The 27,902-nt window shown below is 44.3% G+C and overlaps 1 protein-coding gene across 3 annotated transcripts in view; it reads right to left on the bottom strand.

Annotated features, from left to right (window-relative positions):
- The window catches only part of ATP6V1C2 (ATPase H+ transporting V1 subunit C2), a 54,088-nt gene extending 41,595 nt beyond the window's left edge, over window positions 1-12,493 (bottom strand). For all 3 annotated transcript variants that reach the window (XM_063077657.1, XM_063077658.1, XM_063077659.1), the window contains exons 1-2: window positions 12,365-12,493; window positions 10,072-10,139 (exon numbers count right to left, since the gene is read on the bottom strand). In XM_063077657.1, coding sequence (XP_062933727.1) covers window positions 10,072-10,139; window positions 12,365-12,493 — 197 coding nt within the window. The remainder of the gene's footprint in view (window positions 1-10,071; window positions 10,140-12,364) is intronic.
- Between the last annotated feature and the right edge of the window lie 15,409 nt (window positions 12,494-27,902).

Raw genomic sequence — 27,902 nt, 5'->3', positions numbered from 1 at the left:
CTACCATTCCATTTACATAAAAGTTCTTAAAAATTCAAATGATCTCAGTGACAAAGCAGATCAGTTCTGAGGGAGGCAGGGAAAAACTGATTACAAAGGGGCACAAGGAAACTTCTGAGGTGATGGATTTGTTTATTATCTTTTTGTCTGTCTGTCTGTCTGTTTTTTGGCAGCTGGCCGGTATGAATCTGTTTATTATCTTGACTGTGGAGGTTTCACACACACACACACGTGTGCACCACTTAACCATGGGGACACATTCTGAGAAATGTGCTATTAGGTGATTTTGTTGCACAAACATCATAGAGTGTACTTACACAAACCTAGATGGTATAGCCTACTACACACTAAGTTATATGTTATATAGCCTATGGCTCCTACGTGAATAATGCTTTGTCCTATGACATGAGAGTGGCTACGACATCTCTAGACAATAGTAATTTTACAGCTCCATTATAATCTTAAGGGATAATCATTGCACATGTACTCGGTTGTTGACCACAAACGTCATTACGCAGCACATGACTCTGTGTATGTACACTTTAAACATTTACCATTTATTTTGTCATTTATCTCAATAAAACCAGTTTAAAAAAAAGCAAACAAACCTACAGTACACTGAAGTGACATTTACCTCTCTGGTTCATAAAAACCTAAAAGTCTGACAACATCTGCTATTAGAAAGATTATAGGGAAATAGGGGCGCTCCTTCATTGCTGGTGGAAATGCAAATGTCACCCACAAGGAGAGAAATCTGGCAATATCTATCAAAACAACAAAGGCATATGACCCTTGGACCCAGAAATTTGCTTCTGAGAATTTATCCTGCTGATACCCCTGCACACGTCTCCATGCAAAGTAATAATGTATGTGAAAGATTATATATTGCAGCACTGTTAGTAACATCCCCCTTCCCAACAAGTAAATAATCCTAGTGTGAATTTCCAGGGGACTGGTCAATAAACTACAGTACCTCCACATGTAAGAATGCTAGGTACACTAAAGAGCGAGAAAGCTGGGGAAAACCTTCCAGGTATATTGTTAAGTGAAAAAAAAAAAAAAAAAACCACCAAAATGCAAGAGAATGCATGTGGAATACTACTTTGTGTTTATAAAGGTTAGAAATAAAAAGACATACTGGAATTTTCTTGTGTTTGTATTAAAAAGCACTAGAAATTTATCCAAGCAACTCATAAAAGTGCTTGCCTAAGTAGGGGCTGGGGCAGGGGTCAGATGGGGAGTCAGTGCAAGGGAGACTTTTCATTGCAGTCATTTATATTGTTTTTATCTTTGATGCATGTGAATGTATTACCTGTTCAAAAAAAAGAGGTTTACTACAAGTTTTTTCATATATGTTTAGAATCCCTGGCCTTGAGATGACTTCTTAGAGGTACTTTAGGATTAAATGGGATATTTTTTTTTTTTTTTAAAAGATGACCGGTAAGGGGATCTTAACCCTTGTCTTGGTGTTGTCAGCACCACGCTCAGCCAGTGAGCGAACCGGCCATCCCTATATGGGATCCGAACCCGTGGCCTTGGTGTTACCAGCACCACACTCTCCCGAGTGAGCCACAGACCGGCCTTAAATGGGATATTGGCTATATAAGGTGCTTATTGGAAGATGGCAGTGTTCCTCAAAGTCCCAACCCATCTGCCTCAGAATCACCCAAACCCTCATTTAAAATGCAGATTCCCAGACTCGCTCAATGAGAATCCCTGATGGTGGTGCCCAAAGACCTGCATTTTTTAAAAGTTCCATAGGCACTAGAAGTGAAGGCCCCTGTGTGAGGTGTTAGATATGTGGCCAGCAAATATTTCCTCAGCACCTGCTATGAGCCAGGCACTGTTCTAGTCCCTCTTTTCCTGGGGCTTATATTCTAAAGGATGAGATAGACAAAAACAGACAAACAAGAAAAGTATTAAAGTCGTATGTGGAACGTGGAGATTTAAAACAGGGTGACCTAGAGGAACTAGGCTGGCTGGTAGTGTGGAGAAGGCCGCCAGAGCAGGTGCAATTTAAACTGAGACTGATGACAAAGAGCTCACCATGCAAGGGTGGGTGGCAGGGGGAGGCCTTCCGGGCTCAGGGAAGAGTTTTTGTGCACACCCAAGACAGGAGGGAGCCAGGCTGGCTGGAGGGGAGTGGGCTTGTGGGCCACGAAGGAGGAAGCCTGGGCCCCATCGGTAGGGATCCGGAAGCCAGGGTCAAGGGTATGGATTTTACACTGGAAAGCCACGGAAGGTTTCAAGCCAGAGAGTCATGTGATATCGTGTTTTTTAAAGGATCATTTTGGCTGTCATGTGGAGACTGGATGAACAGGAGGCAGGAAGACGGCTGAGTCTGCTGCAGAAACACAGGAAAGCAATAAAGGTGGTTTGGATGGAGGTGCAGAGCTAAGAAGATGGACACAGGACAGTTTTGGAGGTGGTGTCCCCGGGACTCAGTTCCTACCAGCGTCTGGTATGGAGGGTGAGACAGGAAGGTAATGGCCAGACTGTCTGCTTGAGCACCAGGTGCTTGGGCCCAAGGAGGCTTTGATGAGATGGGAAAGACCTTATAGAAAGGAGACTGCACAAATGTAAGCTGTTGAGAATATTGACTTAGGACATGAGGCCAATGCAAAAAAAAGGTCTAAATATAACCATTTGAGTCTGTTCCTTAAGCTCTTGAAAATAAGGAAAGTCTAACTGGCTGCCGGTTGTTTGAGCTGGGAAGAGCACCAGCAGAGTGTGCTCTCGAGAAATGAATGGGCTGAGATCCAGGGAACAGTGGGGCCGTGGGGCCCAGAGAGACCTGGGCAGGGCCCGGGATGCAAGTGCCTTTATACTAAATTTAACCTCCAAAGAATTATTTCATGGATTTCACAATGTTGCCTCAGGCTGGCCCTTACTCCATGCACGCGGCACCTAATGTGGCTGCTCACATTCCTACCCCGCTGCTGGCTGGCTTTCTTGTTTGTATATATTTATTGTGTACGTTTTTCACAGTTTCGCTTTCTGTGGTTTCAGTTATCTGCAGTCAACCACCGGCCCAAAATATTGAATGGAAAATTCCAGAAACAAACAATTCATGTGTTTGTTTATCTAAATACATGATCATATCGTCTGCAAATAATAATTTTGCTCCCTTCAGGCTCATTTCTTTGTCTTAGGCTAATATTTCAGAAGACTATTTAATCTAGACATTCGAAAAATTCATATGTTTTAAGTGCTATGTCTCAATGCCTATGTCATTCACTTCACTTCATCTCATCAAGAAGCCGTTTCATCATCTCACATAATCACAAGAACAATGAGTACAGTACAACAAAATTTTGTTTGTTTGTTTGGCAACTGGCCAGTACAAGGAACCAAATCTTTGAACTTGGTGCTAAAAGGCCATGCTCTAACCAACTGAACTAACTGGCTAGCCAAGTACAATAAAATATTTTGACAGAGAGACCACACGCACATAACTTTTACTACAGTATACTGTCATAATTATTCTATTTTATTTTTAGTCATTGTTGTCAATCTCTTGCTGTGCCTAATTTATAAATTAAACTATATCATAAGTATGTATATATAGAAAAAATACATATATTTCTAAATAAGAGCCAAAATGATATATAACAGGGGGCCCACCCAGGGTCCTGAGGCTTGGAGCCGGGGACCAACCCCTCTCCCGCAACCAGGCAAGGAGCATGCCAAAAACACCACTTCCATGTGGGTGGCCCACCACAGCCACCACAATAGTCACGGCTGCCATGAAAGCAGCTAGACACCATGACCACCGTGTGCAGATGGTCCACCTGCCACTTGAGTGCATTGACACAAGGAGAGTTGCCAGCAGAGACCAAAGTAAAGAGGATGTCTCTCTCCACAAAGCCCATTCCTGAGTGATAGAAGAATCATCTGCTCTATGATAATAGTGGGGGACCTGAACACACCTCTCTCAGCATTGGACAGATCATCTAGGCAACAATTCAACAGAGTAACCATTACTCTCTCAGAAGGAGAGAAGAAATCTAGGGTTATCAGAGGTGGGAGGGGGAAGGGAGACAGGAGAGGCTGGATAAGGGGCATAAAGAATAAGTACGATTTGTAATAATATATATGCTAGTAATATTGATTTGATCAACATGTCAACATTGACCCCCCAAAAATGTATAATCAATTATGATTCAATAAATATTTTTTTTAAAAAGACATATTATGGAAAGATACTAGAAATATTCAAATTAAAGTCAGGAACAGGATTAAGATGTCCACTACCATCACTAACAAATTAAAATATTCTTCTGGAATATTTGATTATGCAATTAAGCAAGATAAAGAAATGAGGCCAAAGGCGGCAAAATTATTATTTGCAGACAATATGATCACATACCTAGAAACCCTTAGAAAATAAACTGAAAAACCATTAGAAATAATAAGGGAATTCAATAACTTGGCTGGTCACAAAATTAATACATGAAAATCCCTATGTACAAACAATAAGCATTTAGAAAATGCAATAAAAAAAAGGTCTCATTTATAATAGCAACAAAAGAAAAAATAAAATACTTAGGAAAAAACTGTGCAGGACCTTTATGGAATAAAACATTAATGCTCCACTAGAAGAACAAGTAAGAATTAAGTCAATGGAAGATGAACGGTGTTCGTGGAAACAAACAAAATTACAAGAACATTAATACCCCTAATTTCAGTGCACTCCTGAATGAATTCTCAACAAGAATTGTGCACCAACCATGTGCCAGGGTTTGCTCTAGATGCTTGGAATGCATCTTTAAAAAAAAATCTGTGTTCAGTAGGTATATCTCAAAATAAGGTCTTCAAGATTTGTAAATATTTGGAGCCAGCCTGTGGCTCACTTGGGAGAGTGTGGTGCTGATAACACCAAGGCCACAGGTTCGGATCCCTATATAGAGATGGCCGGTTAGGTCAGTGGGTGAGCGTGGTGCTGACAACACCAAGTCAAAGGTTAAGATCCCCTTACTGGTCGGGCTGAGCCCGTGGCTCACTCGGGAGAGTGTGGCGCTGGGAGCGCCGAGGCCGCGGGTTCGGATCCCATATAGGGATGGCCGGTTTGCTCACTGGGTGAGCGTGGTGCTGACAACACCAAGTCAAGGGTTAAGATCCCCTTACCGGTCATCTTTTTAAAAAAAAAAAAAAAAAAAAAAAGATTTGTAAATTTTGGGGCTGGATTAGGAATGTGTGTGTGTGTGTGTGTGTGTGTGTGTGTGTGTGTGTTTTTTACTTTGTTTTGTTTTACTAGTGAAGAAAACACACAAAACCCTAACAATGGTTACCTATGAGGAGAGTAACTCGGGCTAAAGTGAACTTTCTGTTTTCTTCTTTACTTTTCATACCATTTGATTTTTCTAAATGTGTAAATATATTACTTATTTTTCTTAATGTCAACAATAATTACCTAAGCAATGAACAAGACATGAGTAAGACATTTTTAGACGTCTGGATTAAAAAATACTATTAAGTATTACAAATAATAACAATGTTTGATGGTAGAGGCTGGGAGGGTGGAAGGGAGGAGGAAAAGGCCTCTTTCTGGTTAGTTCTGCCAATGACCTCGAGAGCTCGAAGCATTGTGTGAAGCCGGGACACGGAGTCCTGCTGCGGCAGGTGGGAACCAGTTAGCGGCAGGTGGACACAGACAGACCATTAATGGGCAAGTTGGTGGATCAGGGGTCTATTTCTCCTTTTGCTATCCCCAGCTCACCCTTCTCTCTCTAGGAGCTTCTCTCTGGGCCCGTTTCGTCATTTGGAACAAGAAGACGTGAGATGAGTTCTCTAAGGGCCTACACAGCTCTTCTCTGCCGGGTTTTTCTTCCATTCATTCTGTCCATCAGTCATTAAGGGCCTACGGTGTTATAGGTGGTGAGGATCTAATTGTGAGCCAAAGACTGGCCTTGTGGAGCTTACAGTCTGGCAGGGAAAACAAATATTAACTAAATAATCCCACAAGAAAATGTCAAGTCCACTGCGGTACCTGCTGTGAGGGAGGGGAGGGAGCGCCTGTTTGTGTTAGAAGATGGTAAACTGGCAGATCTGAAGGCAGTGGGGATGGGAGGGGGCGGGGAAGAGAGTCTGGGGGAGCTGGGTAGAAAGAGGAGATGTTAATGGGGGTGGATGAGAGGATGAGGGGTGGAAAAGGCTTGAAATAGCCATTACAGAGGACAGGAAATCAGCCAACACACAGAGTGGGACTGCCAAGCAGCTCTGGGGAATCTGGAAAGCACACAGAGTCAACAGGCACTCCGTTGCTGTATGCTCACTGAAACCGACGAAATGTCGCACAGATGATCTCAATCTGATCTTCCTGCACTAACAGAAAAATCTGGATACTTCTTCGAAATTCTATTTCACTTCTCTTTAGAATGCCCTTACAGGAACCGGATCTCGCATCACCGAGCAGACGTCCACACTCAGATATGTAATCTTTGATCAGTCAACCCTCAGTCAACTGCAAGGAACCACGTGGGTAAAGAAAAAGCCACCAGCTATTCTACAAGACAGGCAATAATGCACTCAGGGGCAAGTGACAGTCAACAATGTACCACAGAAACCCATGACGTATAGCCAGCTGAGTGCCCAAGCACCTGCGAAATGCAGTATTTCAACCAGCACTGCAAAACAGGCTAAGATACTGTGAAGGACTCAAACATTTGAAAAAAGAGGGTGCGGCTTGTTAAAGATAAAATCATTTGGTTTCTCAAATGTGCATGAAATACAGTGTAAACACAGTGTACATTAACAAAGGTAGCGTGGGGGGAAAAAAATCAAAAAATAAAGGGAAAGCTCTTGTAAGCAAAAGCTGCCTTCCAGCTACATGGAAAAACACTCCGGTGCCCCAGTAAATAAATAATAAAAGGATATGGAAACAATACACCTTGAAAACTCCCGTCCCTTCTCTGTTCTCCTGGACAGGAGCAGAGCTGACAGGCGCATGCTGCCTGGGTTACAGACCCAGAGAGCACTTATTTATCTAATAACACTGGAGTACTTTTCAAACAATCAGTGAGGACATTTCAAAGAACTGAAACAGGTCTCCAGATTTACGAGTATATCCCACTTTTTTACCCCAATCTCCAGCACTTACTCCTAAAACAAGATACGCTGACCCCTGGACTGGACAGAAGCTAGAAATAAGAATTTGGGGGTGCTTACACCACATCATTTTTCTTTTTCCCCTGATAGGAAGGCTCTTGAGAATATTTACCCACCGGAAAAATGGGAACAATTCACACTGATTTTGATTCTTACCAAACTAGTCCTTGTTTTTTAAAAAATACTTTAATTCAGATAAGTTCTATCTGTTTCACAACTATAGCCATAACCTTGCTTGCACACACATTTCCACATTTTTTCTTAAACATATGCAACGCTACCATCACAAGCAACCTGAACAACAAATATGTACAGAACAAACACTAATGTTTATTGAAAAACAAAAACAAAAAGCAAACAAACAGAAAAAAAGCTAAAAGTGAAAATAATAATCCAGGATCACAACATTTCAGAGCTAGAGGGGGCTTTGGTGAATGAGAAAGAGGTTAAGGGCTTGCACTAGGGCAGACAACTGGTAGCAAAGACAGGGCTAGAAAAATAAAATGCTGCATTGCTGTCCCCTCTGCAGCCAACCTGGGAACAAGTCACACTTCTTCAGCCAGCATTACTGCACCTGACTGAACAGGCTTACGCCGTGGTTTGTCTGGGCTGCCCAGGGCAATGGGCTGTCCTTGATGGTATCCGTCAGACTCTTTTCTTAGGCTAGGGATTATTTGATTATTTGATTTGACTATTTAATATCTGTCTTCTCAGCCAGACCGTAAACTGTACAAGGCCAGTGAGACCTCCCTGTGGTGCAGAGCAGACTAGGGAAGGAGTCGATATTTAGAGATCAAGACACTTTTTCTTGGATGTCAACTTTTCACAGGACAGGCCTTGAGATTTGATAATACTTGATTTAACATGATTTTACTCCCCTTCCTTCTTCCCTGAAAGCAGAGCTGGTCACTGTCACCCAATTTTACAGAAGAGAAAGCCAAAGATTAATTTTTTTTTTCAAAGACTGAGCTGCAAACTACTTGGTAACTAGGACCACCTTTATGTGAGTTAGTCCAGTATCCCACGTGTGGCAAAATATTACTAACAATGGATTCCTATTACTCTTAGGCAACTGGTAGGTGAATAGCAACAGGACACAGAAAACTCAATTTTAGCCCATGGCACCAATCTGCAGATTAGAAATACTCAAAGCATGTTCACTAGAACTCCTAAATTATACATTTTCCATACAAATCCATTAGAAAAGACAGTGGCAGCAGCCATATTTCCATTCCACTAAGAAGAAAAAGAGCACATGTCCACAGGCCCTGAAAATCTGAAGCCATGGTAAGGAGGCAACCAGAGGCTCTGGGCCTGAGTCCTAGCGATACAGTTCTGTATATGTACAGCCTGGAGGACCATACCCTTATCTACTTCATAGGGACTTTTTAATTTTATTTTATTTTATTTTATTTTATTAATTTATTAATTTATTTTGGCAATTGGCCAGTACAGGGTTGTTGTTTTTTAAGCAAGTGAAAACACCTATTGAACGACAGATTTTCATCTGCAACCAGACAAGGGATTATTATTTGAAAACTACCTAATAGATAAATAGCAAATCTATTAGGCATTATATTATACTGGAATAGTAGAACAGTTAATGATGAGATCAAAAGTTCAAAACATGAAGGGAAAGTTACAAAATATGTGTAATGTAGTCTTACTTTTACTACTATATGTATACACAAACAATGTTTATGTGTTGAAAAAATTGGATGTACATACTGCAAATACAGTATAACAGCAGTTACCTTTGGATGGCATAATTATGGGTGATCTGTATTTTCTTTTTCATGCTATTCTATAATCTGTAAATGTTTTCCAGTGATTATACACCAGATTTGTAATCATTTTTTCTAATGTGATTTTTAAGACTACAATAGTCTCATACACTCTTGGTGGGAGTGTGAACGGGAACAACTTCTTGGAAGGGCGATTGGACCTATCTGTAAAACTGTACTTGCATGTACTCTCTGACCCAGTACTCCCACTTTTAATTACTCCACTCCTACATGTGCACACATAAATACGAAAAGGACAGTCATTACGGCACTGTTTGTAACAGCAAAAGACTGGAAAACTTAAATACTCAAATGTCCAACAATAGGGAAATTCCAGTAAAGAAAAGTACACCTATTGAAGGTAATACAGCCAGTAAAAAGAACCTGCATTGTGGACTGACATGAAACTATCTCTAAGATACGCTATTAAATGAAAAAAGCAAGATGCAAAATATATGCTATCGTTTGTATAAAATTATTTTTAAGACTATATTCGTATTTACTTGCCCATGTATTGACTATCTCTGGAAGACTCACCAGGACTTGTAATAAAATTGCCTTAAAAGGGAGGAAATGAGGGCTGGCCCGTGGCTCACTTGGGAGAGTGTGGTGCTGATAACACCAAGGACACCGGGTTCGGATCCCTATACAGGGATGGCCAGTGAGCTCACTTGGGAGAGTGTGGTGCTGACAACACCAAGTCAAGGGTTAAGATCCCCTTATCGGTCATCTTTTAAAAAAAAAGGCGGGGGTGGAAATGAGGAATCTAAGAAAAAGGAAAGAGGAAAACTTAATTTTCACTGCATGCCCTTCCTTTGTACTTTGAATTTTTTACTATAAGCATATTACTAACAAACTTATTTTGTTTGCACACCAATTCTTTTTCTAAATGTTTTAACATCTACACATGATCTTTTTCCTGTTGAAGGCAGCCACTTAAAAACTGCTGCCCCCAAAAACAAAACGAGGTGAGGGACCCAGCATGCTCCTGTTGACCCAGCACCCTCAGGTACACCTACCTGCTCTTTCTGCTGACTTCTAGGACCCAGTTTTGACAAGTCCAAACTTTGGTTCAACCAAAACAAGAACACTGTGTCCTCTGACAACTGTCAAATTACCACTTGTGTGTAGTAAATAAGAAATATTTTACACCCCCCCCCAAAAAAAAGACATATTTTACCTTTCAGCAAAGGTATCAAGTTTCCCCAGCTCATCAGAGAGGCCAACAAGGGAATCCAAGGTCCCCACCTAGAAAGATCATAAACAAGTTAGAGGCTCACACGCTTTCCAGCAGAGAAGCGTAGGTACCATTTCAACAACAGCGCAGGGGACTCTAACCACATCTTGATTAGTTGCCCTCGGTCAATGGCCAATCTGGAAAGTGGGAAGGACTCTTGATAGAAACCAGTGGACTCTGGATTACCTTTTTCTTTCTTTCTTCCTTACTTTTTTTTGCCAACAGGATGAACTGACATATTTCTGCTATAGGAAAGAGTAACTTATGTCACTATTATGTCTAACCTTGGCTCATTCTCCTCTTAGAATGGCAGTTATTCACGTGATTAATTTCCGTAGCTGAGAAGAAATATACCAGAAAGCAAGTTGAATTATCATTTCTAAGAGCCTTTCTTCTCCAAGATAGTCCAACAATCCCTCCCGCTATTTTTTGCTGGTATGAATGATGATCTTGCTGGGGAACGGGCAGCTTTTCCTTCCACCCCATCATTCGTGGAGATCCTTTTCTTTCAGATTACTTACGAACTCTTTCTTAAAGTGGAAATTATTACAGTGTCCAAAATTGCATTTAAAGGTTTTTTCACAGAGGCCGGCCCGTGGCTCACTCGGTAGAGTGCGGTGCTGATAACACCAAGGCCACGGGTTCGGATCCTATATAGGGATGGCCGGTTTGCTCACTGGCTGAGCGTGGTGCTGACAACACCAAGCCAAGGGTTGAGATCCCCTTGCCGGTCATCTTTTTTTTTAAAAAAAAAAAAAGGTTTTTTCACAGAATTGCGTAACACCACCAATCCAACATTACAAAGTAATTAGGAAATGAGGAAGCCTGAGCCTCTCTACTGAGCGAAGCTGCTTCTTTTCAAGCAACTTTTGGCAGGCAGGGACCATGTCTTTTTTCTTTGTACCCTCCGGAGTCTAGCACAGTGTCTCCACGTGGAAAATGATGAGGGGATGCTGAATTGACTAACCTCACAGTGTCTGACCCAGGACAAACAGTGGCAGGCTTCCAAAGGCGGCAAGATATGGCTGCAGAACCCTTGGCAGCCACTTAGCAGCTCAACAACCCTCAAGTAGTTACTGAGCCTCTCTCAGCCTGCCCTGATCTAGTAGGTGGGAGTTGTGAAGCTTCCAGATGATGCTTTAAAGTACATGGCTACCAGCACATGGCTCGGTAAACGCTAGCAAACAGAGTAGCATCACCTACTACTAAATGGAGTAGCTAATGGTGCAGCTATTTTGGCAGAGGGGCAAACTGAAATTTAAAACTGAAGTTTAAAAGTTTTCTAGGACAGTGGACGCTGGGCTCAAAGGGCCATCTCCCCAGCACCCACAATGCATTTACGCCTGCACGGTCTGGAAGCACGCTTTAGCTTCCTCATCTTCTTCTCAGAAACCTGCAGTCTTAAGCACCACAAAAAGTCCACTCTTCTTAAAGTCAAAGGACCATACCCATCTTGCTCCTCTTTAATGTTTGTTTCATTTTAATTCTGCTCTCCACCACCAGAGCCCTCTGACGCTTGTGCACTACCCAAACCTCCTTCTGCCACTCGCCCAATCGTCACTAGTTCTGTCCCCTCCAGCAGAACCAGAGGGATCCTAGGGCCGGCCGGTGGCTCACTTGGGAGAGTGCAGTGCTGATAACACCAAGGCCACGGGTTCGGGTCCTATATAGGGATGGCAGGTTCGCTCACTGGCTGAGCGTGGTGCTGATAACACCAAGCCAAGGGTTAAGATCCCCTTACCGGTCATCCTTTAAAAAAAAAAAAATACCGGTCATCCTTTAAAAAAAAAAGAACCAGAGGGATCTGGATCTTCTCCCCTGCCCTAGGTCAAGAGTACAATCAAGGCTGTAGCCCTCCAAGCATGCACATCTAAACTATATCGTTCTTCTTAGATAGTCACAGACAAAGCAGGAAGAACCTGAGGACACTCATGAGTGTGTACAATGTCCTTCCCACTTTTTGAAGCACTGGACGCTGCCACCCACAACCTTCTCCCCCTGTTCATTCTCTTCTGTGGCTCCATGTCCACAGGTACCACAATTAATTGGGGGCTATGGTGTGAAGTCCCATTGAGACCAACAGCTCCCCCCGTCCACCCTCAACCTCAGGATTGCTCTCAGCATTCCCGCCTTTGCCCTCTTATTTTCTTCTTGGGGCAGCAATCTCCGTCTCCCTCCCCACCCCTGCCCTCCCTCACCAACCCAACACCTCCTTCCTCCTCCCCAGGAATTTTACCTTGAAGTCAGGAATAGCAAATTTGGTATTGTAAGAGAGGTTGGACTTGGAGGTTACAGTATTCATTCTCTCCAGAGCTTGTAAATTTTCCTTATCGCCAGGGGCAGAAATTAACCAAAACTCCGACATGCTTGCGGTCTTCTCTAATCCAGTTACTGCCCGGAACCAACACAAACAGAAACAGGAGGAGAGACATGTCACATAGCTGTACCTCTTCACTACTCCCTTCCCTCGGAATTAATCTGCTCTAGGATCTGTCACTCGTTTCCCATTCCTTGCTTCACTGACCTTTCAGTTCAGATTCTAGAGCTCCAAGGACACCTATTTGCACAGAGCAATGTGCTTATCTCACCGGGGAAGCCCTGAGGTCTTCACAAGACTCCAAAGCTCCTCAGTCCCTGCTTGGTTCCGACTGGCCTTTAGGAGCCGAGGAGGGGCGTTTGCTTTCACTCTCCCCACTCCAGTGCAGAGCCCCCACCTGACATCATAAGACGGGGGCACAGCGGCTGCACGTGGACACCTCCTGGGAGGATGTTTCCTTCCACCCTCCATCTTCTGGGATGCAGGATGGGGTGGAGGAATAGACAAGGGAGGGTTTTTCACAAGGGGCCACCAGGTCAAACCCCAGGTCTTCAGTGCCCAACCTCGAGATTGGTATTAGCTTTAAAATTAGACTTCAAGGGGACACTTCTTTCTTTAAATAAGGGGGAAAGGCGGGGGGTGGGGTGGGTTCCTAGACTCTTTTTCCCACTAGCCCAGGTGTCCTCTCGGCGGAGCGGGGTGACTTGCGGGGCCTGGCGGGCAGTTCCAGTGCAGCGTCTCCGGCCTCTGGAGTCATTCGTTCTGCTCATTCAAACGTGCCCACGCCCACACCTTCCCCGCCGCTCTGTCCCTTCTCACTGCCTCCCCAGGGCGCCTCCGGACCGCTGGGGGGGAGCCCGACGATAACCTCCGAGCAGCAAGCGACCGCTCATGAAACCTTTTCCTTTTTGACTCCCAGTCTCACTCCCGTCCCAGGTCACCTTAGTCCCTCCTAAACCTGCACAGATCAAACGCGGTTCCTTTCCGACTTGCCTGCCGGTGGCCTGGGGACAACCTGGCTCTGCGCAGCACCGGGGGAGCTGCCACCTGCCCGGCCGCGGGAGAGCGCGGCGGAGGCGCTGGCCGCCCACGTCCGCCTGGAGAGAGCGCGGGCCATGGTGGCACGGGTGGACCCGGGCGCGGCCGGGGCCGAGGGGACGCGGGTCGCCTGGCGTGGCCCCCCTCGCCGCGGCCCCGGCGCCTCTGTCCCCTTCCCCCGCCTCGTGTCCCCGCTCTGCCGCGCGTCCTTACCGGGAGCCGGCGGGGCGCGGGCCGCGCTGTCGGGGCTGCGGGCGGCGCGGGCGGCGGGCGCGGGGCCGGAGCGCACGGCCGGCTCCCGGGAGGCAGCGGCTTCTGCGGCCCCGCGCGCCCCGCCCCGCCTCTTATCCCGAGCGCGGGAGGCGGCCCCGGCCCTCCGGGCATTTGCATAGCGCCGCCCGCCTCCCGCCCGCGCACCCGCGGGGGACCGGGGGGGCCGGGGTCCCGGGGCGCGGGGAGCAGGCGCGGGGCCCGGTGCGGAGAAGGAGCCCTGCAGGTGTCGGCTGAGATTCCCCGGGCCCCACGCGCGCGGGCTGGGCCCCTGGGGGTCTAGGAAGCCTCCCCCAGGGTCTCCAGCCCCACGGAGACCCCTGATAGGAGGCCAAAGCGCGAAAAGGATTCCGGGCGCGGGACGCCTCCTGGTCCCCCACCCCCACCCCACAGCGGCGGTGCGGGGCTCTCAGGGAATCACCTGCTCCCGGGTGTTTCCAGGGCTCGTGCACGTGAGACAGGCTGTTCCGTGGAAAGCCACGCCACAGGGTCACAGACGTTTTGGAGCACGCACCTGGCAGAGGAGCGAATCTTTTCCTGTCGGTGAGAGTGCGAGCTGCCCCCCGGTTGCCCCCATCTCACCTTACCCACCTTCCGCACTGTCCTGTGCACGGGGGCGATTTAAAGCTCACTGTGCTCGGATCGTAACCTGAGTTCGTGATCGGTGCTGCCTGAAATCAAGGAGGGGGAAATCCCAGCAATTAACGTGTGAATGTGAAAAACAAGACAAGAGCAAAAGAAAACTCTGATAATTCATTTTCTCTGCACTAAAGGAAGGAAATCGAAAGCACCCTTCTCTGTGGGCAATGTTTCCAGTGGTTTCTGAAAAACAGAAATAATCTCAGGATTATTCTTTGAGGGGTGTGTTAAGAGGTATTAGTTGCTCCTTTGAGAATGGACTCCCCGTTTACGTAAAACTAGGCATGCTGTTAACCCCATCTTGTGAATGCTCTGGGTCTCGGAGGAAGCTGTTGAACATCTGAGACTGATGCAGTAAACGCATGTGGTGGGATGTGAAGCCTCAGATCCAGGACAGAAAGGTGGCTTTAAGGTCACGAGATGATCATGCTATGATCCTGCTGAGGACTTGGAACTCCCAGCACCTGCACTGCACATCATTGTCATTGTTATTGGGACAATCATATGCATTAGTCAGTCCTTGCAACATCTTCCTGAGGGAGGACACCTGAAACCGAGGGATGAGGAAACCCCGTGTGTACGGGGAGGTTAAGTGGCTATTCCAGGGAAGGAGTGGCCTGGCGGGACATTAAAGCTCGGGTGGTCTCCAGCTTGGACTTCATCCAGTTGTGCCATTTATCCAACCAGGGAAAACAGAATCGCAGAGCCGGGGACAGACCCCATTTACAAACAAGGGTAGGGTTGCCCACAGACATTGCATGAATTGCCAGTGTCACGCAATGGTTAATGGCAGAGCTGTGAGTGGAACTCAGGCCAGCAGTCTAAGTCTCGTGTCCTTCCCAGTGCTCCAAGCAAACCTGCAGGACTGGGTCGTCACTGTGAGAGAGAATCCGGGCTTTCCATTTCAGTCAACATTTTTCTATCCCTCAACGTCAGAACCATTGGTTGACACGGCCTCTCACAGACTGAGCAACGCATTGAGCATCTCCGACTTTGCTTCTGATGCCATTCTTTCTACAAACCTGGTTTCCTCTGACTAGTTTGTTTCCAGAAATGAAAGAAGAGTCAGACACAAATGACTCCTGGACATAAGATTAAGGAAACCATAAGGACCTACAGAGGGGCTGGCCGGTTAGTCAGATGGTTAGAGCTCAGCCTTTTAACACCAAGATCAGCCTTACCGGCCGGCTGCCAAAAAAAAAAAAGAAAAAAAAACAGGAACCTACAGTGCTGTCTTCCTCAAAATCTTTCTACTCTAGATCTAAAATCTTTCTGGTCTTCTACATCTTAAGGTTTTTTTGTTGTTGTTTGGTTTTTTCAATCCCTGGCCAGTACTGGGATTGAACCCTGGACCTTGGTGTTACCAGCACCACGAGCTAACTGGCCAGCTCTTAAGTTTCTTGTTAAATATCTGCATTTATAATGGATGATGTCTACTGCTGCAGGGATCGCTTGACTTTTTTTAAATACCTATTTTTAGGGCCAGCCCATGGCTCACTCGGGAGAGTGTGGTGCTGAGAACACCAAGGCCCCAGGTTCAGATCCTATATAGGGATGGCCGGTTAGCTCACTGGTTGAGCGTGGTGCTGACACCACCAAGTCAAGGGTTAAGATCCCCTAATCGGTCATCTTTAAAAAAAAAAAAAAACCTTTTTTAAAAAAAATACCTTTTTTTTTTTTTTTTGCTTATAAAGGCAACTCTATACTTTTTATAAAGAACTTGTGAAACAGAAAACTATAAAGAAGTAAAAATAACCTGTAATTCCTTGATCTAAAAATAACCATAGTTAACATTCAAATTATCTTTGTTACCTTTTAATGCATATTCATATATACAGATATGCACTTTTTTTGCATGATTGAGATTATATATTATACGTAAAGTTTGGCATCCTGCTATTGATTGCTTTTTAAAGATGAAAAAATTATCAGATATACCTTATCAGTACAGGATAATCCAGTGTCATCAGCAATTCACTACTGCTCAGAACTTGAGTCAGATTTCAAAGCCAAATAAAGACAACTTGTTGGACAACTTACATCTTAAAAAGGGGGGAGGAAAGAGAAAGGATCTTGCCCAAGAGGTGTTTGATTTGCAGTTCTCAAAGGCAAACACATATGTACTTATCAGTTTTGAGCCGACTTGTGTTTTTCTCTCAAGCTTCCCCATAAAGTGATATCTGTCTTTAACACAGAGAAGTGGAGAGAAGTCAACCAAAAGCTGTCGAGCCTGCTCTCTTGGTATATTAGAAAAGCATATTATAGCATTCCCACTTTATAAGGAAGTCATTTCTTTTCCATATATTAGCCTGAAGCAGCATTTAACAACCCATTTTCTATCCCATACTTGCACATTTCCAAAGTCTCTGAAATCTGCTGCTAAAAGACTAAAAGTTTATGTACCTGATCACTCCTTTTAAAATATTCCCCAGGTTATAAAAGATAAGGAACCCAGGTAATAATGAATGTCGCTTCCTCGGAGTAAAGGCTGGGGAGGAAATGCCGTCAGGCTTGAATCATCTCTAGCTTCTTATAAATTTGGCTTTGGTTAGATATTTTCGAAATGTTTTTGCAGTTGGCACTGGTCATGCATTGAGGCAGCTGAAGTCTGTGCAAGATCGAACAGTCCCGTCAGGTTTGGGAACCAGAAGGACCAGGCTGGCCTCGTTGGTCTGTTGTTCGGGCCGCTCCCAGATGGCGTATTTTTGGACTTCTTTATTACCTGACGGAAACAGCCATCAGAGGATGCTCTTTCCAAATTATCAGACATAATTGCCTCTTTATTGAGCCACGTGGTTTTTTTTGTTTAAGTTTTTCTGGGAAGAACCCAGGGAGGTTTTTCTAGAGGGACGGCTTTACGGTGGAGAAAAATGTAAGTGGAATTCTCCCATGAGAACTAATGTGGTGTTGTAGAAACAGATTAGGCTTTGGAATCAGACGATCGGATAAGCTGCTTAAACTTGCAGAGCTTCAGGTTTCCCATCTGAAAGAAAAAGGAGCACCATTATGCCCACTTTTTAGGCTTCTTAGGAGGAGAAAAGAGAATAGCATTTCTGGCAAGAGTGAGTGAAAGTTCCCCTCACTTCTCACACTCCTCTTTTCTTACAAGCTCCTTAGGGATTTACACGTTGAGTGTGGCACATTATAATGTCTTGAAATCACCCAGCATCTTTCTGCAAGGGCCCAAAGTACTTGGATGCATATTTTCTCTTTCAGCCAAAAAACCCTTGTGGTTTTAGAACAGCCATCATTACGGTTGTCACTTTTTCGTCCAAGAAAATAAGGCCTGGGGATTCTCATGATCTATTTGCCCAAGTGAACAAGGTTAAGGAGTAGTCTCCTCTTTCACTCACTCATTTCACAAGTTTTTTTGTTGTTTGTTTTGGTTTGGTTTTTCCCCCAGTAACTGCAAGGCATGGTGGGGCAAGCAAAAATAAATCTACTAGTTTTCAGACTACTAGTAGAGCAAGCAATTATGGCAAAAACAACATGAGCAGTCCCAACTCACTGAGGTATGAATACAAAACACTAAGCAGGATGGGATGCATGCATAAGAATTAAGTATAAACATGCAAGAAATACCATGATCCTCATTTCACAGATGAGGAAACAGGCTCAAGGAGATTAGGTGATCTGATCAAAGCGCAGTTGGTGGTAGACCTGGGACTTGAACCTCATTCTTCTACCTCCAAGTGCCTGTTGCTCTGCAAGAACCAAACTCCCTTCTACTGCCCTGTGCAAAGAACTTCCTACTAGCACTCTGCCTGTCGCTGCGCTCCTGCCTCTTCCACTCCTTCACTGAACACACACAAGTCTCAGATTCAGTGGACTTTTCGGTGGGCTGTAAAATGTGCATAGTAATAGTGTCTGTCCTGGAAATTAAATGACATGGCACAGTGACCAGTTCATGTAAAGCAGTCAGTAATGAGGCACTGTTAGTATTAGCTATCTTAAAAAGCTCCATTTTTTTTTTCCTGCTTCTTTTCCTCTTTTTAGTTCTCATTTCCAAGTTCCTTTTTTTCCTTGCAGGTTTCTTTTGGAAGATACTTATTCTGCTCCACTGTAGATACGCAGCACCTTTGTCATTCCTGCATTCAGTCGCTTCAAACATGTCTTTGATGGTAGATGAACTAGGCCTTGGAGCTACCACGGGGAATGGGAGAGATCCCTGGCCTCACAAAGAGCAGAGTCCTGAGCTAGAGAAAGAAGAGAAGGCGAGCAGAGCGCACTAGTGTTGGGGAAAGTGGGCTGCAGAGAGAGCTCCACCGGAGCTCTGAGCTCTGGCCTTGGATTCGAAAGGATTAGAACTCAAGTCTCACTTCTGCCACTCATTAGCTGTGTCCTTTCCAGGTTACACAATCTCTCCGTACCCCAGTTTCCCCATCTATAAAACAGGGACTTCGAGGTCTAATTAGAGAGTTGTGATAAAAATGGAACGAGATATCGCATGGAAAATGTCCCAGCGTGCCTGAGCCAGGCGCGCTCACGGTTCAGCGTGCACATCATTTTGCTCAGACTGTGGGCTTCGGAAGGAGGGCATCTGCTTCATTCACTATCAAGTTCTTTTTTTTTTTTTTTTTTTCTTTAAAAGATGACCGGTAAGGGGAATCTCAACCCTTTGCTTGGTATTGTCAGCACCACATTCAGCCAGTGAGCAAACCGACCATCCCTATATAGGATCCGAACCCGTGGCCTTGGTGTTATCAGCACCACACTCTCCTGAGTGAGCCACGGGCTGGCCCCCACTGCCAAGTTCTTAGGACTGAGTAGACGCTCAGTGAATAGTCTTCAGATCATTGTGCCTGAAGCAAGAAGCTTAAATTCTGGAGACTCCCTAGAGAATTGGGAGAAGCTGAATGAGAATTTTTTGCTCTATTTTGTTTTAGAAACTTTAAGTGGTTTGAAAAGGTCATGAAAAAATGAAGATATAGGGCTGCTGGTTAACTCAGTTAGTTAGAGCATGAGGCTGATAACACTACAGTCCAGGTTTTGATCCCTGTACAAGTATCAGGTGTCTATGTTATGGATGAACGACACCCGCGAGCATTCAATCATGTTTATAAGATTGAAAATTGGAAACAATGTAAATGTCCAACAAAAGGGGATTGGGGATGGCTGGTTAGCTCCACTGGTTAGAGGTGATGTCATAACACCAAGATCAAGGTTTCGGATCCCCATACCTGTCAGTCACCAAAAGAAAACGCTGGGGGGGGGAGGGGGGACTGGTAATGATCATAAAATTTGAAGTGGAAAATCCAAAATCAAGATTCCAATTTTTTTTTTTTTAAAAAAAGATGACCGGTAAGGGGATCTCAACCCCGGGCTTGGTGTTGTCAACACCACGCTCAGCTAGAGAGCCAACTGGCCATCCCTATATAGGATCCGAACCCGTGGCCTTGGTGTTATCAGCACCGCACTCTCCTGAGTGAGCCACGGGCCGGCCCAAGATGCCAATTTTTTAAGAAGCACTATATCAAGACATTAAAAAGGCTACTGCTGAATGATAGGATTATAAATGCTCTCTTTTGTTCTCTTTTTTGACCTTTTCTGCATTTTCAACTTTTTTATAATAAACAAGTCACTTTTAAACTGAAGAAAGATACTGACTGGAAGGCTGGCCCGTGGCTCACTTGGGAGAGCGTGGTGCTGACAACACCAAGTCAAGGGTTAAGATCCCCTTACCAGTCATCTTTAAAAAAAAAAAAAAAAACTGAATGGTATTAAACACAGCCAGCCAGAGCACTGATGTCTCTACGTTTTCCATCTTCTCTTCCCAGTTCTGAAAGCTTCCATTTGTCACTTCTCCTACCCTTCCACTCTCAACCTCAAAAAAGCCAGAAAGAGGCTGCCTCCTTTTTTGTTGTTTGCTTCCTTTTCCTCATCCTACTGCTCGGTCGCACATCTGGATACTCCCATCCTCTGTTCTTGGAAAGGCAGAGCATGATCAACACGTTCTTCCAGGAGGCCAAGTATTTAAGGCAATTTTAGAGAATTTTTTTATCAGCTACGTAGTCTTGTTCTGATTATTCAACCTTGTATTATGATTATTTGTCCCTTTTCTCCTGTCAAATTTTAAGTGTCTTGAATTACCTTTTCCTGCCTGGACTGCCCTCATTTTTGTTGTTGTTGTTGTTTGTTTTCTACCCCTCCAGAGGACCTAGAAGGCCTGGCATATAGCAAACATTCAAAGCTTATGTATTGAAAGATTTCAGATCCCCATACCAGCCAGCTGCCAATCCCTCCCCCCATAAAAACCCAAAGCTTATATACTGAGTTAAGCAAATATTTGTTACAGCCAAAAATGGGTCTCCTGGCTTTACTGCAATCATTTAAAAACATGAAATGGAATGTTTCCTTTTGTTCTATTGTCACTTGCCTTAAGTCACTTCCTAGTAGCCCATCCAAAGCACGCCCTACTCATTCTACTCCCAAAGTCCATCTAGAATATGCCCCCTTTCTCCTTCTCATCACCAGCTTCTAGGCTATCACCATTTCTACTCTTGTTTCCTGTGGTGAGTTGAACAGGAACCACTCTCCCCAAAAATTCATGTCCACCCAGAACCTTTATAACATGCTTTATTTGGAAATAGGGTCTTTGCAGATATGATTAGTTAAGGATCTCCAGATGATATCTTACTGGATTTAGGTGGGCCTTAAATCCAATTACTCATCCTTCTAAGAAGAGGAAAGAATGCAGAGACACACAGGGAAGAAGGTCATGTGAAGACAGAGCAGAGACTGGAGTGACACAGCTACAAGCCAAGGAACACCAGGGATCACTGGAAGCCACCAGAAGCCAGGAAGAGGCAAGAAAGGTTTCCCCTCTAGACTCTTCAGAGGGAGCATGGCCCTCCTGACACCTTGACTTTGGTCTTCTCACCTCCAGAACTGTGAGAGAATAGGTATCTGCTGTTCTAAGCCACCCCGTTCGTGGTAATTTGCTAAGGCAGCCCTAAGGAACTGACACACCTCCCTGCAATCCAGAGTTGTCATTCATAACACATGTCAGGTCACGTCACTCCCCTGCTTAAAATCCTTCAGTCAAATAAACCTTAAAGTCCTTATAATAGCTTACAGATGGCTATGACTGGGTCCTAACTTCAGCCAGGCAGGGGACTGGGGACCACAGTCAAGGTGAACAAGATGACGTTCCTAGTGACCCTGTCTACACGTCTTCAGGCCCGACTTCCATTCTCCTGCCATCTTTCCATCACAGCTTTGAAAATTCTGTGTCAAGCTATCGCCTATAAAATATTGCTGAAAAGCCTTCATCAACAGGAATGAGGAGGGGGCCACATGCTAGAGCAAGATTTCCCCTCTGGATGGACCAGGAAGAATTCTGGGGGGTGATGTATCTTCAACTTTTTGGAACGTTCTATATCTTGATAGGGGTGTGGCTTTACATGAACGCATGTTTGTCAGAATGTATCAAATTGTATGGGCAAGATTTATGTATCTTTTTTTTTTTTTTTTTTTTTTAAAAAAAAAGATGACCGGTAAGGGGATCTCAACCCTTGGCTTGGTGTTGTCAGCACCACGCTCAGCCAGTGAGCAAACCGGCCATCCCTATATAGGATCCGAACCCGTGGCCTTGGTGTTATCAGCACCGCACTCTACCGAGTGAGCCACGGGCCGGCCTAAGATTTATGTATCTTGCTGCACGTAAACTTTACCTTTAAAATAACTCTACAGACAAATATTGAACTTTAGTTAGTAGTTCACTTTTTATAGTAGCATGAGTTAGCCATTTGAAATTCCTTTCTAGTGTATCCTGGACTTGAGCAAATGAATCATAGAAGCAGATTTCTCATATGTGGGAAGGGAGTTACAAATATGGAAAAGGAGAAAACTAGACGGAATCCCATGCTGCTCAATTGGAACTGGATGTACCAGTATGAATGCCAGGATTTTTTTTTTTTTTTAAGATGACCGGTAAGGGGATCTTAACCCTTGACTTGGTGTTGTCAGCACCACGCTCACCCGGTGAGCTAACCGGCCATCCCTATGTAGGATCCGAACCCGCGGCCTTGGTGTTATCAGCACCTCACTCTCCCAAGTGAGCCACAGGTTGGCCCATGAATGCCTGGATTTTAAGATGGACAGATGGACTGATAGATAGACAGATAGACAGATAAAAAATAGATAACTTTCTTGTTCTGTTTGCTGAGGGAGCTGAGAAACGGTGATGTGCCAGTAGCACTGAATACACCAATTGTCCAGAACCTTCTGCAGTGAGGGGAATGTTTTATAACTGCACTGCCCAATATGGAAGCCATTAGCCTCATGTGGCTATTGAGCATCAGAATAAAACCAGCAACACTAAGGAACAAAATTTTAGGTTCTATTTAATGTTTATTAATTAATCAATTTATTTATTTATTTAAAGATGACCAGTAAGGGGATCTTAACCCTTGACTTGGTGTTGTCAGCACCACGCTCTCCCAAGTGAGCCACGGGCCGGCCCTTAATGTTTATTAATTTAAATTTAAATAGCTTCATGTGGCTGTTGGCTGCTACATTAGACAGCACAGCTTAGACATAGCACCCACCACCCCTCTTTCTATGGTGATTGCAGACTCCCCAGTGACCCCCTCTTATTCTAGCTCCCCTTCCCTGTCTTTCTCGCCTCTTCGTGATGTCATGTCTCCGCTACTGAAATGATTCTGGCCATGCCCTGGCCTCCTGTCTCCTTGAACCCTTCTCCCCCAGGGATTGCATCCAGCTGCGCTTTACTCCCAGGGTCCCAGCCTAGACTTTATCATCACCACTGGCTGTGACACCCTGCCTCGCCACCGCTGCTGGTCTCAGTGCTCTCAGTCCAACTCTTTGACGACTGTTACAGGTAAATAATAAAAAGATCAAATTTTCTCTGTTGCCTAAAGAGAAAGAGACCTTCCTGACCCCACCTCCTTTTTCTTGTCTTTCAGCATTTGCTGGAGAAAACTTGTATTTGTAAATCCTACTTCTGTTTCATTGATATGTACATAAATCTTTTTAAAAGCTAAACAAGCCTTTTGTCAACATTACTACCACCCGGAAATGTTTTCCTTGAGGGCCTAGGAACCACCTTATTGAAACGTAAACCTCGGGGAAGACAGTGCCGCTTTTCCTCCAGTCCCTTCTTCTCACAGAGTCCTGAGAAGTTTTATTTTTTCCTTTGGATAAAGGCAATTAACTAACGTAGATGGCCACCCTAATTACCAGGTAAAAAAATTTTAAATAGTAGAATATTTTATGCAGAATTATGCAGTCGTAGGTTGGTGGGCTGGTTTGTTTATTCTGGGAGGCTGGCCAGTATAGGGATCCGAACCCCTGATCTTGGTTAGAGAGCAGCCTTATAACACCAAGGTCACGAGTTCAGATCCCCATACCTGCCAGCCACCAAAAATAAATAAATTTATGACCCTCAGCAAGGTCAAGGGTTCAGATCCCTGTACAGGCCATCTGCCAAAATTAATTAATTAATTTATGACATGGAACTTAAATCCTTTTTTAAATTTTCTTTTGTCCTCTCTCCTTGCAGGATATCTCCCTGGGTTTATTCCACCATATTCTACTCCCCCACCCCCATCTGCCTTAGTCATTCCATTAGCATGTGGGATTAGAACATTATAATCTAGTCATTGTGTTTAGGTTTCAGTTATTCACATGTAGTTGTCCTACCTCTTTAAACTGGGGGTTCCCTCAATCTGAAGATTCCCAAAAAGTGAAGGATGAGAGGTGAAACAGATTTATAAGCTTTTTTCTTCTTTACTATTTCTCCTCCCCACCACAACCTACCCCACCCCATGAAGCTGTCACCTTGCCCCTTCCTTCCTCCTGGCATGCCCTGGTTCCCTCTGGGCTGGACTCTGGGCCCCCTCCCCCAACTGACCCCTTGGAACCTAAGTCCTTGATACAGTCCTGTGACCATACTGTATTTCCCTGGTCCATTCTCTCTCCTAGTCTTCCAGGCCCTGTTTCTCTACTCATACATCCAATTCCTTTTTCCTGTCTCCACCCTGAACAGAGGACTTTGCTTCCTAATTCTCTGAGAAAACCAAATCAAAGCAAAACCTCCACAAGCCCCCATCACCATGTACAGAAATTAACTTGAAATGAATCATAGGCTTAAATGAAAGAGCTGAAATGATGAAATTCTTAGAAGAAAACATAGGAGTAAATTTTTGTGACCTTGGATTAGGAAAAAGGTATTTAGAAATGACAACAAAATCACAAACAACAAAAGAAAAATAGATACATTGAACTTTATCAAAATAAAAAACTTTTGTGCTTCAAAGGACGCCATCAAAAAACGAGAGAGAGAGAAAAACTAAACAAGAAAAAAAAAAGGACTCCATCAAGAAAGTGAAAAGACAATCCATAGAATGGGAGAAAATATTTGCAAATCATATATCTGATAAGAGACTTGTATCCAGAATTTATAAAGAACTCTTATACCTCCACAATAAAAAGACAAATAATCTGACTTAAAAATGGGCAAAGGATCTGAGTAGACATTCTCTAAAGAGGATATGCAGATGGCCAGTAATCACACAAGAAAATGCTCAACATCATTAGTCATTAGAGAAATATCAGTAAGGGCAGGCCGGTTAGCTCAATCGGTTAGAGCACAGCCTTCCAACAGTAAAGTCACGGGTTCAGATCCCCATACTGGCCAGCCACCAAAAGGAAAAAAGAGAGAGAGAGAGATACAAGTAATAAACCACAGTGAGCTCCAGAGTTCAATCCCTGTACCGGCCAGCTGCCAAAAAACAAAAAAACAAAACAGAAAAACCACAGTGAGATACCACTTCACATCCACTAAGATGACTATAATTTTTTTTAAAAAAAGGAAACAACCAGGCTTGACAAGGTTTTGGACAAATTGGAACACTCATAAATTGCTGGTGAGAATATAAAATGGTAGAGCCACTTTAGAAAAGTTTGGCAATTAATTCCTTAAATTTTTTTTTTTTGTTTTTTTTTTTGAAAGATGACCGGTAAGGGGATCTTAACCCTTGACTTGGTGTTGTCAGCACCACGCTCAGCCAGTGAGCAAACCGGCCATCCCTATATGGGATCCGAACCCGTGGCCTTGGTGTTATCAGCACCGCACTCTCCTGAGTGAGCCACAGGCCGGCCCTAATTCCTTAAATGTTAAACAGAGTTCCCATATGATGCAGCAATTCTGCTCCTACGTATATACTGGAAATGAAAACGTATGATTGCAAACACTTGTACACAAATGTTAAGAGCAGCATTATTTATAATAGCCAAAAAGTGGTGATGAATAGATAAATAAAATGTAGCCAACTCTATAATGGAATATCATCAATAAAAAGGAATGGAGCACCAACACATGCTTCAATATGGATGAACCTTAAAAACAGTATGCTAAGTGAAGGAGGCCACTCCAAAGGTAGCACATTGTATGATTCCTTCTATATAAAATGTCTACAACAGGCAAGTCCATCGAAACAGAGAGCAGATTAGTGGTTGCCTGTGGATAGGGGAGGTTGGGAAATAAAGGAGAGTGGCTGATAATGGTCATGGAGCTTCTTTTTGGAGCAATGAGAATGTTCTAAAATTGATTGTGTCGGGGCCGGCCCATGGCTCACTTGGGAGAGTGCGGTGCTGACAACACCAACGCCACGGGTTCGGATCCCATATAGGGATGGCCGGGTCGCTCACTGGGTGAGCGTGTTGCTGACAACACCAAGTCAAGGGTTAAGATCCCTTTATGGTCATCTTTTAGAAAAAAAAATATAATAAAATTGATTGTGTTGATGGTTGCACACTCTGCATATACTAAAAGAGAATGAATTGTACAGTATGGTAAATTGTGTGGTATGTGAATTATATCTCAATAAAGCTGAAAGAGAAAGCAACTGCAAATATTATCTACTGAAAAAGGTAACCTAAAAGCCTAAAACCAAACAAGTCAGCTGAAGCATCACCTGCCTTTGCAATCATTCTCAATCCTTCTGTGGACGCCCACCCCTGACAGCTCCCATCCTGTTGTCACAGCATGTAGCTCAGGAGTCCAGAACACCCTATCTGTCTCCATCAATGCCCTGTGAACTACCAGAGGGCAGGAATGACACTTCCCACTTGTCTCTGGATTAATGCCCAACACGGAGCCTGGCACAAAGTAGATTGCCAGTAAGTGTTTGGTTAGTAAGTGAATTCTTACAATGATTTTGATATATATTATACTTTTTAATCATTTAGTAAATGTATCAAATATTTAATTATTTGATAAATATATATTGCTCATTGTCATAAATAATATATCCTTAATTTGCCAACAGCTGATAAATATTGCTGAAGTTAAGATTCTGAGAATGCACTGTGATTAGCAACTTTGGAGCTCACGAATGTCGGATTCTCCAAATACTTGGCCTTTTTTTTTTTTTTTTTTTTTCTTGGTGGCTGGCCAGTACAGGGATTCAAACCCTTGATCTTGGTGTTCCTGACCTCATTTTGATCACAACACTGTGCAGCCAACATTTCTGGGGAGTAAGCCACCATGTAGGTGGCTGGAGTGGCTGGGTCTTGCCACTTGGACCCCCGCCCAGCTTCTGGAGCCCTCTCTGGGCCCTCAGACTGCAGCCAGCTCTGATGACACCCAGCTCTGATGACACCCAGCTCATCCTGAATGTGTTTCTGAGTCATCTCTGCGCTGCTAGTGTTGGGTCCTTGGGAAAGGCTTGCACAGTGGGGTGTCCCACCTGGCCACGTTGAAGGGGACCCCAGCTTTGCCAGCAGACCAACAGGAGGAAATGTAGGCAGAGGCAGAGAGGCCAGAGGTGAGGTTGGCCAGTCCTGTAGTCCTTGTCCTTTTCCTCTGCTGAGAGCCTCCTGGCAGCTGAGAGGAGAGGCCACTCCCCCTTCACCCCAGCACCTTGGGAGGACAGTGTAGGCGGCTCCTCAGGGTGCCAAATGAGGTTCCTGCCCCATCATTTTCTTAAAGAGGTTTTGTTATCAAGATTCCTTTTAGAACTGCTGGAGTCACCTATGAAAATGTATGCTAATGTGAGTGACTTCCTTTTCTCGCCTTGTGGATTTATCTGGCGGGAGTGACACACTGATAGGCGGGAGTGACATAATTTAACAAACTAAGAACATCTTTTCTCTTTAGCACACCATTGTTTTAAAGGTGCATCCATTGGTAAGTGGGTACTAGTAATATGGAATTTTGAATACAAATGTTATAAGCGAACAGTGATTCACAGCACACATAAAAGCCATAGAACAACAACAGCACTGACTTTCTTCCCGTCTACTGCTTGGTGGAAGCCTGCTTTTGACAGAATGAAGCAGTTCCAACTGATACTGACATACAAAACTGGACCTTTGAGATGCTGGTAGAAACAAGGGTGAAATCCCTCAGAGGAGCCAAAGGAGATTGCAGGTCTGGGTTGTGTGTGATCCTAAGCCTGTGATCGTAGCTGGAGCTGCCCGAGACTTTGGGGAGGCTTGGGGACCACCGTGTCTCAGACCGGTCCGCCTGCCACTTCCTGGCCAG

Source organism: Cynocephalus volans, chromosome 14, assembly GCF_027409185.1.
Source record: "Cynocephalus volans isolate mCynVol1 chromosome 14, mCynVol1.pri, whole genome shotgun sequence".
In the NCBI taxonomy this organism is placed as follows: Eukaryota; Metazoa; Chordata; class Mammalia; order Dermoptera; family Cynocephalidae; genus Cynocephalus; species Cynocephalus volans.
The sequence above is the reverse complement of the archived record's forward strand: the minus strand, read 5'-3'. Positions and strand labels throughout refer to the sequence as shown.